Raw genomic sequence first — 13,679 nt, 5'->3', positions numbered from 1 at the left:
GACTTCAATTTGAAACAGCGCTGCCTGAAACAAGCTTCACAATATTTAAAATGTGAAGATTTAAATTGTGATTCATTTAAATATTAGATTTATTGTCGATACGGCCAGGCCGTTCTAACTAAAAAAGAAAAATATAGATTTATTGGAAACAGAGTACTATATAGCATATACTATGAATATAAATACTGAAAGTTGTTTCATAAAGGTAGAATTATGATTCACAGAACCCATACAATTTTGATCAGCTATGTGCTGCTTTTTATTAGCAATTAGCTGTTATAAAAGTGTGGACCTGTTTCATGAAGTGATGTGGTTTTATTCATAAAGTACGGCTATGCCGTATTGCTAGTTTTGTTCTTTGCCATAGTTAAAACAATTTGGTCACATATGTTGGAGAGCGTGCTTGAATGGAGCGAGTAAAAAGATCCACATATTGAACAATCCAATAAAGTATGTTTTGTGGAATTGAAGTACCTGAATATTTCGTTTTACAGATACATAAATAAGTTAGAAAAATAATCACTGTCACGATTCTACAGTGGTGAAGTGTGTAACCTCCTAAAAACAGCTACAAAATAACACAACATCCCACCTAAAAAAAACAATTGCAATTATATGTACAAGTGATTAGGCTAATGTTATCATATCTATCATTATGTTGTCTGCTGTTTACTGAAAACTAACGATATAAACAAGTTAGACACCTCATAACTGTGTTTGGATAACTGCATGTAGACGTTCGATTCGTGCTATTAATAACTGACTGATGACCATTAACAGTGCATAAGTATAACTACAACGAGGCGTTGTTCTGTTGTAAATTAAACCTGTAGGCAAAGCTGTAATTGTTGAAATGCTGTGGTTTTGTGCAATCAATTTACATAAGGATTATTTTGAGTAACCATTAAGGTACGTATGGTCATTTACCTTTGTATTTAAACTAACGACCGTCCATTTGTGTATCCAAGCTCGAGTATCTATTTGTAGATTTATCCACGACCGGGTGAAAATTGAAATGTGGAATAGAAACAAGGCCGAGTTAATAAGTGTGTGTAAATTTTAAATGTAATGTAATGCTGGAGAAAAATAGTCTTATGAGTTTAGTTCTTCTATCAAAATATTTATTAACTTCAACGTACTAGATCATTGAACGGAATAATAGAATTGAGTTAACAGTACGGTATATGTAATTATTATTTTGCATCAGTTTAATGGGAACGAATGAATTGATTAACTAGCATAGTCAATATTAATCATTGATATCAAGTTATGCAAGCAAACGTTGTTGAATCCAGTGAAAATTTCTTTTTGGTCAACACGATTTATACCTATTGTAGTATAATCATCAATTCAACCAATTGGGCTGGTCGACCGGTAGTCGATAAAAACAAGGGTAAATTTATTAGACTCAATGCAATGATTTGTGATATATGATTGCAACGAAAAGCAAATTAAGTTTTCTTCGTTATGTTTCAAGGTTATTCTTAACAGTTTTGTACCCATTCAAACAACCAACCAAACGAACGATTCAAGGACGCGTTTAGATCAGCAATAAATTATTTTCGACGTATCATTGTAACGCAACCACGACATGTTGAACAATAATCAAACAACATTTGAATTGCAATGGTTTATGTGCGAGTAGGACGAATTGTTGATAAATTTACATTGCAATAAAACATGACGAAGTCAAAATAACGCGGGTATTCAATCTATCAACGCTATAGGATACATAGATCGGAGTGTATTTTGTTTCTTCGTAAATCATGTTTTTAGACGTTTCTGAAGTTTGAAATTGGGAAATAGGAAGATTGGAAGAATTCAATTTCCTGACCGACGTTAGCAAACATCGGGGTGTGGATGAAATGTGAAGCTGCGCGCTTAGGTCAGGTACAACCCAATTATAGAAAACACGATTTCATTGCTCAAATTAAACCTTTTCGTGCTACTGTCGTGGGAATTGTATTACGAAAGTTAACATATAATAATGGTTGGAGGATGTTTAACTATCTTATCAGTGGAATTTTTAATAATTCTCACATATTATGAACCATTTGATACAATCCCAAGATTCCTTTAATCTAAAATAATTTCCTATTAGAGTTTGTGCCCCTTGACGTGTCAAATCGACAAAGACTATAATAATGCATGTGAATATTTCGTTTTATTGAATATTTCGTTCAGATATCCTGGTTCGCCGAATTGTAGACAAAAAAGCAGTTTTGACTGGTAATCGTATGTTAAGTCGTGTAATCTTGCACCGTAGTAATAACAAATAAAATAAAACGGTTTCGTAGGAATGAAAATTTATATGATATTAAAATTTAGTAATGGAATTGAAATGTAGGTTAACTTTACACTGCCATTTTCATTTTTATAGCAGATTGCGGATTGTAATTCACTATCTCAAAATCAGAAAAATTAAAATCATCGATTGAATCTACCTTACGGTTTATTACGAGAGACGGAAACTTACTGGGGGTCCTCTCTATTTGTTCGCGAAGAGCATCGACATGGTTCAGATAAATGTGGGTGTCACCAGTAGTATGAATAAATTCTCCTGCCTGAAACGGTTAAAAACATTTGCATGATTGCTTTCATCCCCATTGTAACAGCTATTCACTAGTTTACCTTCAGACCAGTGACATGCGCGATCATATGGGTTAGCAAGGAGTAGCTAGCAATGTTAAACGGCACACCCAAGCCTACATCGGCCGATCGTTGATACATCTGGCAAGACAGCTCTCCATCACCAACAAAAAACTGTGCCAAGCAGTGACAAGGCGGTAGGGCCATGTTGGGAATATCGGAAGGATTCCAAGCACTCATAATGATTCGACGATCATAAGGATTGTTTTTTATTTTGTATATCACTTCTGCCAGCTGATCAATTCCCTGTCCGGCATAATCGTCGTGGCATGTTTTGTATTTTGCACCAAAGTGACGCCACTGAAAGCCGTAAACTGGACCTAAATCACCTACGAATGGGTTAAAACATACAAAAAGTGCAAATTATCATGACTGTGTATCAAAGTAAGATCGTCATACGATATGGGAATAAGCAGACAACTTACCTTCCTCTCGATCTGTAAAACCGCACGAATCTAAATATTCGCGAGTGCTGTTGCCATCCCAGATACGAACCCCTTTATCCTGTAGTTCCTTGGCATTTGTTGAACCCTTGATAAACCAAAGCAGTTCTTCAGCAACGCCTCTAAAGAATACCTTTTTCGTGGTTAACAGCGGAATGACTCCATCCCGAAGACTGAATCGCATTTGACTGCCGAATATTGACAAAGTGCCGACGCCTGTCCGATCGAGCCGCTTGCTTCCTTTATCGATAATATCCCGAATCAACTGCAAATATGCTTGCTCCTCCGCATTGCACTGACTTTCGCAGTCCATAACAGCTACATTCCCATTCTCACTTTCCATAATTCACACGTTATTTCTTGTTTTTACGCTGCTTTTTGAAACACCACAGGCGTGTTTGTGTTCGCTTTACGAATGATTTGGCGCCATTATTTTGTGTTTGACAGATTAAGTGTCACAGCGGTGTTCCTAGAAAAATATATTGTTTCTGTTCAAAAAAGGATACGAAATTTTAACCTTCAAGTAGGCAACCGGATACCCGGGTATTTTTTTCAACTTTAAACTGCAATTACTTTTGATTCATTGCTGGTATTGACCTGAAAATTTCTGTAGCCTCCCAACTTTTTATTTCCGATTTTTTGGTGCATAAGTTGTAATTTTCAACAAGCAGTATGTATTTTATTTTGATTTATTTTAAACTTTACTACGTAAGTTGGCAACCAGCATACCCGGGTATTCCATACATTTTGTATGGAGAATGACGTTTCTCTTCTTCTTCTTCTTCAAATTCAATCGATTTAAAATTTGAAATGGATCGTTAGGTTAATCATAACATAGAACAACATAATTAATGAATGAAATAGATTTTAGATACACACAAGCAACAAAAAGTCTAGAATAAATGAAAAAATTGTAAATAAATACATTACATAAAATTAAAAGTATAAAGACAATGGTTATGCTGAATTAGCGAAAATGTAAACAATGGATTGTAATACAACGCATTTCCTATTACTTGTTTCTTTTTTCTATTATAATATGTGTGATATAAAAAATGTTTATAATATTGCGTTATAGTTCTATATTCATTTAACGTTCCGATTTTCACAGATTTGCAAGAATATAAATGTATAGGAAGCATTGTTTACCTACGAAAACCGTTAATTGTATACGTCAAAACGTATGGAATACCCGGGTATGCCGGTTGCCAACTTACGTGTGTAAATTTGGTTGACAACTCTACGGTTAATCGATCTACATAAATTTAAATACGGCAAATGGTGAGAATATTAGCGGTAAGATTTCTATGTGGATTTAGAAATTATTATTTTTTTTTTATTTTCAGTATATGAGCTGTGCGGAGACCGCTGTGCATTGGGATGTATTGCTGTCAAAATTTATAAAACAATTGACGGACAAAATAGCTGCAATTAATTTAAGGGTTTATAATATAATGAAACTTTAGTAAACCAGTTACAATTGTTGGGCCATTTTTTGAATGGTCCATTTTTGAAGTAAAATGAAATTTGTAAATTTTTGAGAACCCTACATTGCACTTTCGTGGCATGCTTTCCGACGAAATAGTCTCCCTAGGTGGCGCAAGTTTGTGTCTTGTGTAAAGTGTAATTTTTTACCCAGGGCGCTCTGATCGCCATAAACTATTTTCGCAGGGATATAATGAATGAAAATAATGAATTGCCGTTTTGAAATTGTATTTTGTCCAAAACCCCCACTTTTTTGGTCACAGTCTTATGATATTTTGGCTTACTTATTCTAACGCAGATTAACCTTATTTACCTGTAGACGGATGGGAACCAGTTTTGTCCAAAAGAGGGAATGATAATTATTGCGATTTGCACCTGTCGTGCAATGACTGATTCCTCTGTGTTATTATTCGAAGACCACTTAGCACGTATAAATTCGAAAAATGTTAAAATATAATTTTTTTTGATAATAGAAATATTTCTCTTGTTTATTTCAGGAATGCAACTTAAAACATTACCAATTTTCAACTTTTGACAAAGTGAAGATAGATGGTAAGTATTAAAACGAAGCCCCTTTTACGTAAATAGTATTTATTGTTAGTTTTGTTAAATTTGGACATCCCAAAAATATGTTTCTTAAAAAATACGATACACAAAGAAAAATAGTTACTACAACTTGCTAATTTGATTATTTTGGTGGGGGTTACAATGATTTCGAGTTAACCGTCAACTATACTTCGGTTCTATAGAAAATGAAAAATTCAGTATTGCAAATTCGGTTGTATTGCGGACACCGCCATTGTGTCGTGAAGAAATTACAATCTTAAAACTTCATTTACCATTTTTTTTTTGTGTTTTTGTGTATGAAAACCGGCGTTTTTAGTGGTAACATTCGATGGTAGCTCAAATTAAGTGAAGTGTATATTGATGTTCTTCAGTCGTTTTCTTGGTATTTTCATTACATTAATCATTACTACGGTTGGGGTGGTAAAGCTGAAGCCCACTTTTTTGAATACTTCTCAAGCTGAACTGGAATTAGGTGAGGTAGATGTACCGAAAGTGCTACAGTGGGCTGACGCATAAAGTATGGGACAAAACTACCCACTCCAAGAAGCCGTATACAACGCTAAATTAAAGCGTTTGTTTTTAATGTCTAGTGAATATCAACGTTATTGCTTGCCAGCTGCCAGGAGGGTACTCGTTTTTTTCGTAACCTGTTGCTCTCTGGGATAGTTAGGCTATTTTGAAGATTTTATTGTAGGTTTATCTTTGTAGTAAGAGACGATAATAATGGATTCTTCTTTTAAATTTCAATATTAAATGAAATATTCTTTCGGATACCCCTACTTCAGTAAAGGAGCATGAATTCCAATGTGGTTATAATTGTTTTTAAATTCAAAAAATTGCCATAAATACATCTTCTAACAAAATTTATATTTTGAGCAAACCTTCAAGTTTCCAGTCATCAAATACAAAAGAAGTATTTCAACCGCACTTGTTTTATGCAGTACAATTTGGTCATTGAGTACGTGTTATTACGACAGATCTGCCATTCAGATGGACACGTCAGTGCCATCTTAAGTAGGGCCAACCATGCCTGCTGTGTCCATGTGGAAAGCCCAACAATAGCAAACTAAGTTGTCCGGTGCCATTCTCAGGACGCGTGGCTAGCCTACCAGAACCTAACAAGTCTATTTCGTAGCACTTGTAGTAAGGTAAGGGTACTTTACCCTTGCACACGTTCGGGCTCAAAAGCCCTTTTGAGTATATTCTTCTTGAATGCGTCTTAGGTAGTTTTTCTATTATCCGAATTGCCTCCGATGTGTGTTTGAGCACTGGAGGCTCTACGTAGTTCCAGCTTCGACTGTCGTGAAAAGTGTATGATCACAAGCACCCTGATAAATTAATGACTAATGTAACGAATTATGTACTAATAATATGTAGGTACAAATTAAGTAAAGATTTATCAAGAACATTGTTTAAAAACTGATGTAACATAACAAAAATTCCATGATTTTTACGAATTTCGCTTCTGGGTAGCACATTTTACTGTTCACTTCCACCGAAGATATAACATATTTACTATCAGATTTTCGCAAACCACACTTGCTACAAAAATTGATAAACATTACAAAGTTGCATTGCAGAAAGTTCGTTCCATAAAATATTTGCAACTCGCCAAAGACAGCTCAAGAAGTCCGCTTCTTTTTTAAGGGACATACGAAAGGATCATACATGAAATATTCACTTCGAAGAGCACATTTGGCAAAAGAAAAACTAGCGAAAGCGTAGCATTCTGTTACGTTCGGTTACTGTTAAGAACCTACTGACAAGAGCACAAAAATCAGCGACCATTTGCTGTAGTGTAAAAAAAAGATACATTTGCACAAAACTTCACAGCAAAACACCACCACTCGACGTTGGCTCGCAGGACCGTGAACAAGCGGAAAATGTGAACCTTCGCATATAAACATCAATGAGTCAGGTAATAAAACCCCATGTACACAGGAACATCGTAATGCTTGGAGTCGTTACGAAGTATAAATATTTTTATTGCTACGAGGTTGTCCGCATGGTGTGTACTTTGTACTTTCTTTGTGGCATTGAGTAATGGGTCACTCGATCGAGCATGGATTACAGGGTTGTATTAATTTACAAGTCAATGTTGCGTTGTGTTTGAGCGGAAAAACTGTGAGGCTCTTATGGAAGTGACAGTAAAATAGGCATGGACTAGGGCATAGATATGTACAATGTTTGACGAAACAAGCAGTTAACGGGAGTATGGAAAATTAAAACTGAATTAGAAACGATCAATGTAATATAATTTCGGTGTTTGCACCGAATACACAATTTTCCAATTTACTTATCATGTACTAGCAAGATTTGTCCCTAATGAAATATTTGAATAGTCGCTTCCAAGTTCGATATTTTAGTTTCTACTAGAAATTCCTGATGTTGGATTGAAGGATAAAAGCAAATAATACCATTAGTTGGCATATCCGGAAGGCTTCATGAGTGCCTTATCACAAGATTCAAGTTGATTGTATTAGAGTTGATGTGTTGTGGAGCCCGCACGGATCGATTCCAGACATTAGGGCGCCAATGCAAAGCTACGTTTCGCGGCCCGCCGGAATCATACCTCCGTGTACGCTTTGACATGCTTGCAAAGTTCTGGGGCCAGCGCACAAAGCGTTCAAGGTCATTTTGTATCGGGCATTTCAAACATCGATCGAGCGTGGTGTCGCGTGGGTGATAGCGCGTGGTCGGATGGAAATGAACACGACTGACCAACAGAAAACCATGCAAAGGTGATAGACACGAAGGTGAAGGATAAAACGTTTTAGTATTTCCCTTGAGGCGAGATTCTACTTGCACGTGGTAACGAACAATGACCTTCATTGTACGGCATAGTGTGCATTGTAGGGTGATGTGTCAGCAAAGCGGACGGATTTAAGATCCAAACAGAGAAACAATGGAACATTTACTAACTGCGACCAAGAGTTATGTGTCATGGTATTGGTTTTGAAATAAGTGGAAATGGTAATGAGTTGAAAAGGGATGTGAAAGTGAAAATACTTAATGGCTACGCATATACAAGGTAACATTCATGGTTTATCACATTATTTTTTTTTAAAGGAACGGAATTGTTGTATGTTTTTATGACTAAGTTATAATTTTTATCTAGTGCTCCTTAGTGGTTTACAAACTGCAAGAGCGATACATGTAGCGAGAACATAAACAATTGTTGGTATCTGTGAATCAACGGATGTTGTTTGATACTGGATATTGTTGAATTTGTTGTAATCGAGCAAACGTAGGATGGGAATAATTAGTTGAGATAATATATTTTTAACAGCTAGATGACAGATAAAAATTCCAAAATATAATCATTGGCGATTGCGTTTAGCATAAACAAAACTTTTCGACCTACCAGGACATTTAGAATTTTTTTACTGAAATGACACTGCCTGGGAACAGACTAAGAACGCAAGAGTTATTTAATTTATCTTCATCAGTTTTACGTTGGTGATATTTTACACTTAAAAACAACACAACGCAAATAAACTGTTTGGTTACAGGGTAAACACATATACTATATTAAAAGTTAAAAACGTGCAGTGTCACATAGTTCTCGACTTTATCGACCCGCTGCTCAAACCCGACTCCCGCAGCTTGATCGGGATCGAGGCCACGATCCCGATCGTCCTAGTTGCTCCTTGTGCTTCAACGGCCACTCGTGCTTCTCATCCAGCGAGAGACTTCTCGTGGACAGCGCACATGAGTGCCTGGCTGCGTACGTACCCAACAATCAGTAACAGTCAACAGTTAAGAAGTATCACCAAGTGGTCTTGATTAAAGATTAAGTTGTAAGCATTTCAATGTTTGAATGCTGTAGATCATAAACCTGTGAAAATTAGGTTGCATTTGGCACATTGTGACCAAGGGCTGAACTGCTAAAACGACTGGCTCACGACCTTAACGATCCTGTGGATGTTAAGATGCTGTACTGCTCGCTAGTGCGGCCCATGTTGGAATATGGCATCTGTGGTATGATGGCCATGGGGGGAACGCTGCGACTTGAGTCCATCCAGCGGAAAGTCACTCGGTTTGCTATCCGTTCATGGAGAATCCAAGAGAATTATGACGGACGCTGCTCGTAACTTGGCCTGGAATCGTTGCACCAACGTAATTGTAATGCGGAAAGGGTATTTATTGCTAGACTCCTTGACCATCGTATCGACTCGCCTGTGCTCTTTGGACTCAACCTGTATCAAACCCGGCGAGATCGACTCAAACCCGGCAGATCGCTACATGCTAGAATGCTTCTCGACGTAGGGGTACTTGTTTATGTTTATCTGATCCGTTCCTTATTACCAACGCTTGTGTTTCAACTGATATTTAAATAAACAAATTTTTAAATCAAATACTTATTTTCAAAATACCTGTGAGGTTAAAAGAAATACAACTCAGGTTCATTAAGCTTATCCAAAGCCAATGCTTATCTAAATGTATCTGAATGATGAACTGATGGTGGAATGGTCGTTAAAATCATGTCCCAGCCAATCATCCACACGATCAACTACCAACAATAGGACACGTTGACCAATTGAGTACACCTTGTTATTTTTTATGCTTTATCGTTTGAACGTGTGCCAAACAAGAATCATCTTGTCGATGGATGTGTATTGATGGGAATCTTTGGCAACTGTTCAATTTCCGGCAACGGCTTTTGTTATTCGTCCATTGGTCGAGTATCATATACATCGTTCGAAATGACCATGGTGCACTTCACTCAATTCAACTTGCAAGATAAATTGTATATCTCAAGAGAAGTGTACTCTAAACACATCGATACCTTCACAAGTGCGTCAAAAGCTTGTTTCCACCTTCGACGAAAGTGTTGTTAGTTGGTTTGCTAGATGTTCTTCGTTTTTGGGGGTGGTTTGATTATCACGAATATTACATTTCTTTTGTCATGCTCAAATATAAGCACATAATAAACTGGTGGATCACGTGTCAAACGAGTTGAAAACTGTCCTTTGTCTGTCCTTTCTGTACCTCGAACGGGGCCTGCAGAACATATGTTTGCTCTCAATGGTAGCTCCTTTCACTACCATGAATTTAATTTTGCTCGGAGAAGTTCCGGTATAACTGAATTGATGTCAAAAAGAACATGGTGAAAGAATCTTTCGAAGACGAGGAGCATATACATAGTATCACATTCTGCTAAAAATTCTCATTGGTGCTGGAAATGTGGGTTGCAAAAAAATGGTTCACGAAGGATGAGTTTCATTGAAACTAAAAAGAATAAAAAAAAACTTCGTATGCCGATACTGATGTTAACTTTTGTTCGTTTTGAGTTTGTTTTGTTCCGTTCTTCATTAGGGATTTTGGATATTGATTTTTGCTTCATCTCATTTCATCCAAATATTTTGCGGATACTCACGTTCGTGCATGATGCAGAGCAGCTGCATGTTGTATAACAAATGGAAAACAAAAAGTCACAATGTTCACGACAATGACAAAACTTCAAAATTGTGAAAAGTTTTCCCGTACCAGGAAATTGAACGAACTTTTATATGTAGTGCCGCAAATTTTTCACCTTCTTTTTCTCGTATTATTATTATTATTATTTATTAATAATTGCATCGATGGACCTGATGATTCTGCTTGAATACTGGCTAAATATAATAGTTTGTATTAATAATTTAATAAATGGAATTAAGTTTTTTTTGTACCAAAATGTAATTAATTTTGTCGACGCTTTAGGAATATTATTTAATTTCGACGATTCTATTAACACTATGTTTGTTTCATTATGTTTTCATTATTGTATTGTAATGCGTTTATTAATCTTGAACGGGCCTCGAGGCCTAATTGAGAAGTACATTTTGTTAACATATTTTACAGAACAAAATTAAAAAAAGCAAAACTAAAATGAGAATGGAGCCGTGGAGTTACGATGGCCATGGCAGGAGTCTATCTCTGAAATAGTTCGATGAAATGCAGTAGTCTAGTCCTGAGACGTCGGGAGGGTGCAATAATTATATACTTCATTTTGGCGTAAACGCAATGCTAAATCTAAACACTACCTACAACTTTTCAAATAACTTGAAGATGACAAATATGAAAGATTTTTCTTATTTAAAACCCAATAATGCCTGATTCTATGCGGAACTTAAGGAAGATTTTGTTTTTGTTAGAACGGCCTGGCCGTATCGACCTATTTCAGGCTACGGGGGATAGGTCCGGATGAGATTTTGCTTCGGTCCGTTCGTGAGAAGACCGGCTCCGCTACCATCATGCCAACGCCACGATTTCTTTAACCTCTGCCTTTAAACTTTAGCCTATAAGAACAATGCCTAGTGTATAAAATCTACCTTCTGTCTAAAAAATCCGATGACTCCGAATATTCGCAAAGAAATGATGAAGTACCGTGCAAATAGTGCACGAAAAATATTTCTCCAGCGTTTTTCCGTCAGTGGCAAAACATGTTCTTTTGCTGGGGCCTTTGAACGATCAGAACGTGAGTAACTTTACGTGTTTTTCTTCATTAGCAGTGAGCTTTAGCTGAACGAGCGTCTCTCACTCTACACGTTCAGTACATAAAATGCTCTCATAAAAGTTCACCAGAGCGAATCGCACGTTCAGAACCAACAACGAACCAGGACTAAACATAAATCATGCCCTTGAGGAACAAAACGACGGCGGCACCGTGAAGCTGCTTGTTCAGTGGAAAACCCCCGATGAACTGCAACAGTATTTTCTCTCATGCGCCTGGAGGAACAGCGGACTCATCCACTCTTCGTTCGATTCGTTCCAGTTTGGAGAAGGTTTAGTGGAATCATCATAAACCATTTCAACCATTCCAGAGTATCTGCCAAGAGTGCACAAAAAATGCAGAGGGTTTTCGGGGATAGAGTACAGAATGAATCATACAGTAACGTGCTGCGAAGCGATCGAGAAAAAACTCAGAAACGAGAATGCACCGAAAAGCTTCCCCCAAGGAGAGCTTTCGCGAATTTGTTGGAGAGAATTGCAAAACTGACTGAACAAAGAGCAACGTAAAAAGGACATTAGTCGCATTCGTTATGAGCCTTCGGGGTAACGGTACGGGCATTCTGGGCGCTGCAGTGACACGACAGATGTCTTATGTTTATTAGTGCACACACTTAAGACGTTATGGGTGCAATAGAAGTGTCAGTTGCAAACCGTGTGATGTTGTGATTTTAAAAAAGCAAGCTCCGTTTGGCTGTGGAAGATATATTCATTTCTTTCCCTAACTGGCATTTTGTTAGCCCCAGCTCGGAGCGTTAGTAACCGGCACTTCTGGTGCTTCATGGTTGTCCGGATGATGCTATCGCGATGCCGCAGACGCCGGTTTGTCTGGACCACGATGAGTCACCGCCGGAAGTAGACGTCGTTGCCGTCATCATCATCGTCGGCCGGTTTGCGATTTGACAGCAAAGAACATTGGCAGATATTTTCCAGTAGTTCAGTTTGTTCCCGTCAGCTCGTGCGCGAAGGTGTGTCGTGAAACTCTACTAGGTGCAGTTGAGGATTTTTATGGCTTTCTATCGTTTGAAAAATGGAAGCTTAGCAGTGCAACGACTATACTGTTGTATGATTAGGTGAAACCCGACCGAGCTTCACCGATACCACCCGACTGTTTTCGATATCATTTCTTTTGTCCGGAAGCCATGCTGCCGATTTGCCAAGCGATTTTCTATAGCTTACTCGATGGGTGTGGGTCTAGCTATTTGGACAAGAAAATCACGGTGAATCGATATTCTGTCGCTGTGTAGGTTTTTGCAGGCAAAAACTAAACAAGTGAGTGCAGTGTTTATGTTAACTATTGGCAACCCTCTTGGTCTTAGCAATGTGTGCGAAAAGTTACTGTAAAACGTAGCTTATCAGACGACTCAAATTACATCATATTTGCCAACCAGTTCATCCCAGCTTTAGCGCGACTTAGATCATTTTCCATACGGTGCGTGTGAACCTTGTGGACAAAGTGGCGTACTTTGGGCATCGATTGCAGTATCGAACCGCACTGCTGTCGTTGTGTTTACTTATAAACACAATCAATAGTGTGCTACTCGATGTACTGATTCGACTAAATCTGCTTACTACTGGCCTGATACTGACGATCAAAATAAGTACCGATTCCATGGTTACGATGGGTCTGAAAGGAACCAACATATTCATAGGTTAGTTCATTGTTCCATATGCATATACAATTTAAACGTACACCACAGGATATGGACCTCCTTAGCTTAAAACTATATCTAAATGCATCGTTAAAAACTGACTCGTGTCTTTCAATATAAGAAAAAAAGATTGCAACGTATGTAGCCTACATCTTTTCAGTTTAATTGAACCGACATGAGATTACATTTTTTGCAGCAAACCCATTTTCCAATTGTAGCTTGAAGCTGGAACATGTCACGTGCATAGCAAACCATATAACATAGAATATAGAACGACTGCTTTCTTTCCTCGTCGTCGAATCTCGGTGTTCTTTCTGCCGAGTATGTGTCCTGTTGCACATCGTTGTTGTATTTTAGTTTCTTTGTGTTTCCGACTGCACGTGAGGCAATG

General features: G+C 37.6%; 1 protein-coding gene across 1 annotated transcript; it reads right to left on the bottom strand.

Annotated features, from left to right (window-relative positions):
• Nucleotides 1–2,145: 2,145 nt before the first annotated feature.
• On the bottom strand, nucleotides 2,146–3,503 carry LOC128299379 (thymidylate synthase). The gene is made up of 3 exons (XM_053035326.1): nucleotides 3,075–3,503; nucleotides 2,632–2,978; nucleotides 2,146–2,564 (listed from the first exon to the last, which is right to left on the bottom strand). The coding sequence occupies exons 1-3, from the start codon at nucleotides 3,433–3,435 to the stop codon at nucleotides 2,355–2,357; spliced, it is 918 nt and encodes a 305-aa protein (XP_052891286.1). The 5' UTR covers nucleotides 3,436–3,503; the 3' UTR covers nucleotides 2,146–2,354.
• Nucleotides 3,504–13,679: the final 10,176 nt, after the last annotated feature.

This window comes from Anopheles moucheti, chromosome 2 (assembly GCF_943734755.1).
Source record: "Anopheles moucheti chromosome 2, idAnoMoucSN_F20_07, whole genome shotgun sequence".
Taxonomy (NCBI): domain Eukaryota; kingdom Metazoa; phylum Arthropoda; class Insecta; order Diptera; family Culicidae; genus Anopheles; species Anopheles moucheti.
Note: the sequence above shows the minus strand (reverse complement) of the source record. Positions and strands in the feature narration are given on the sequence as shown.